The sequence below is a fragment of the Rutidosis leptorrhynchoides genome, chromosome 4, assembly GCF_046630445.1.
Source record: "Rutidosis leptorrhynchoides isolate AG116_Rl617_1_P2 chromosome 4, CSIRO_AGI_Rlap_v1, whole genome shotgun sequence".
NCBI classification, from domain to species: domain Eukaryota; kingdom Viridiplantae; phylum Streptophyta; class Magnoliopsida; order Asterales; family Asteraceae; genus Rutidosis; species Rutidosis leptorrhynchoides.
In genome coordinates, this window is record NC_092336.1 from 235598060 (window position 1) to 235599850 (window position 1791).

Here is a 1791-nt window from a genome sequence, read left to right on the forward strand (position 1 = left end):
TTCTTCCTCAAAGTTAACTATTCTGTGCGTTGGTACCAGAATTTCTGCAGGAATTACTGCCTCAGAACCATATACCAAACTAAAATGTGTTTCTACTGTGCTCTTTTTGAAAGTTTTGCGATGTGCCCACAACACATTGGGTAATTCATCTACCCAACCAGTTCGCTTTTCGCATAACCTCTTTTTAATACCGTTTACTATATCACAGTTGGTTACTTCGCATAAGCCATTAGCTTGTGGGTGCGCTACTGACGTAAACTTTTGTATGATATTTAAATCAGTGCACCATGTTTTGAAAGGATCTTTCGCTATTTGTGCACCATTATCGCTAACCAGTTCTCCCGGAATGCCAAATCTACAAACAATGTATTCCCATACAAAATTTCGCACTTGTACACCAGTAATAGTGCGGACCGCCTTAGCTTCAACCCATTTGGTAAAATAATCGATTGCCACAATCAGGAATTTAACATTGCCAGGCCCTGCAGGAAATGGCCCTACAATATCAATAGCCCATTTGTAAAATGGCCATGGCGAATTGACAGGAATCATATCATGCCTTGGCATTCGGTTATGCGGGGCATGCCTTTGGAAACTTTTGCATCTTTTAACAATTTTCACCACATCGCGGTATAGGGATGGCCAAAAGTAACCCACCCGCATAATTTTTGCTGCAATTGTTTTGTAGCCTGAATGCAGTGCACAAGTACCATTATGCACTTCTTCTACAATCATTTCTGCCTCAGTTGGGCCAAAACATCGCATCATTGGTCCGCAGTACGATTTGCAATATAGGATATCATTTTAGATGATATACATTGGTGCCCGCTCTCTTACTAAACGTGCTTCGCGGCTGTCGCTTGGCAAAGTATCATTGCAAATATATTGTATAATTGGCTCCATCCAATTTGGCTGTTCTTCTTCAACAGATGCGACCATTAAGTCACTATCTATTGATTTACTTGGTAATTCCTCAACCCATACTTGTTTTTGAAAATGCGAAAAAGTTAAAGCGGCCAATTTGCTCAAAGCATCCGCCTTCTTATTTTGACTTCTTGGCACTTGTGCATGTTCAAAATGCTCAAACCGCACTGCTAATTCCTTTAACAGCTGCAAGTATTTCTGCATAGAAGGATCATGTGCTTCGAAAGAGCCATTAAACTGATTCGCTACTAACTGCGAATCTGTAAATGCTCGCAACTTAGCAATATTAATTTTTTTCGCAAAATTTAAACCATCAAGTAGTGCTTCATACTCCGCTTCATTATTTGACACATCAAAATTAAAACGCAGTGCATACATATGCTCCTCACCACTTGGGTTTGCCAAAACCAAACCCGCACCTGCACCTTCTGCGCACGAAGCACCATCAGTAAACAAATCCCAAGTTTCGTCAAGTACCAGTTTCAACGCGGTTCGCTCATTAATCACCTCCAATTCTCCAGACATTTCAGCGAGGTAATCCGCCATAACCTGACCTTTTAAAGCACTACGCGGAAGGTAAGATATTTGATAAGCGCCTAATTCGACTGCCCACAATGCAAGTCTACAAGATATCTCTGGTTTTGTTAAAACTTGCTTGATTGGCATATTAGTTAATACATGCACTGGATGCCCTCGAAAATATCTTCTTAACCTTCGCGATGTTAAAATAAGCGCGTACACAAACTTTTCGATCGGCGCATAGTTTATTTCACTTCCTGTAAGAGTTTACTAACAAAATACACCGGCTTTTGTATTTTGTTCCTTTTCGCGATCAAAACTGAACCGAAAGCTTCGTTTGCCATGATA

At 40.5% G+C, this 1791-nt stretch overlaps 1 protein-coding gene across 1 annotated transcript; it reads right to left on the reverse strand.

Annotated features, from left to right (window-relative positions):
- Nucleotides 1–458: 458 nt before the first annotated feature.
- Nucleotides 459–1590, reverse strand: LOC139841483 (uncharacterized). Its single transcript, XM_071831700.1, has 2 exons — nucleotides 985–1590; nucleotides 459–482 (listed from the first exon to the last, which is right to left on the reverse strand). The coding sequence occupies exons 1-2, from the start codon at nucleotides 1588–1590 to the stop codon at nucleotides 459–461; spliced, it is 630 nt and encodes a 209-aa protein (XP_071687801.1).
- Nucleotides 1591–1791: the final 201 nt, after the last annotated feature.

Coding starts and splice junctions, on each gene's coding strand:
- LOC139841483 (XM_071831700.1), bottom strand. CDS start 1,590: ATGCCAATCAAGCAAGTTTTAACAAAACCAGAGATATCTTGTAGACTT. Junction 483..984: donor TTTCGCATTTTCAAAAACAA/GTATGGGTTGAG, acceptor CATTTCCTGCAG/GGCCTGGCAATGTTAAATTC.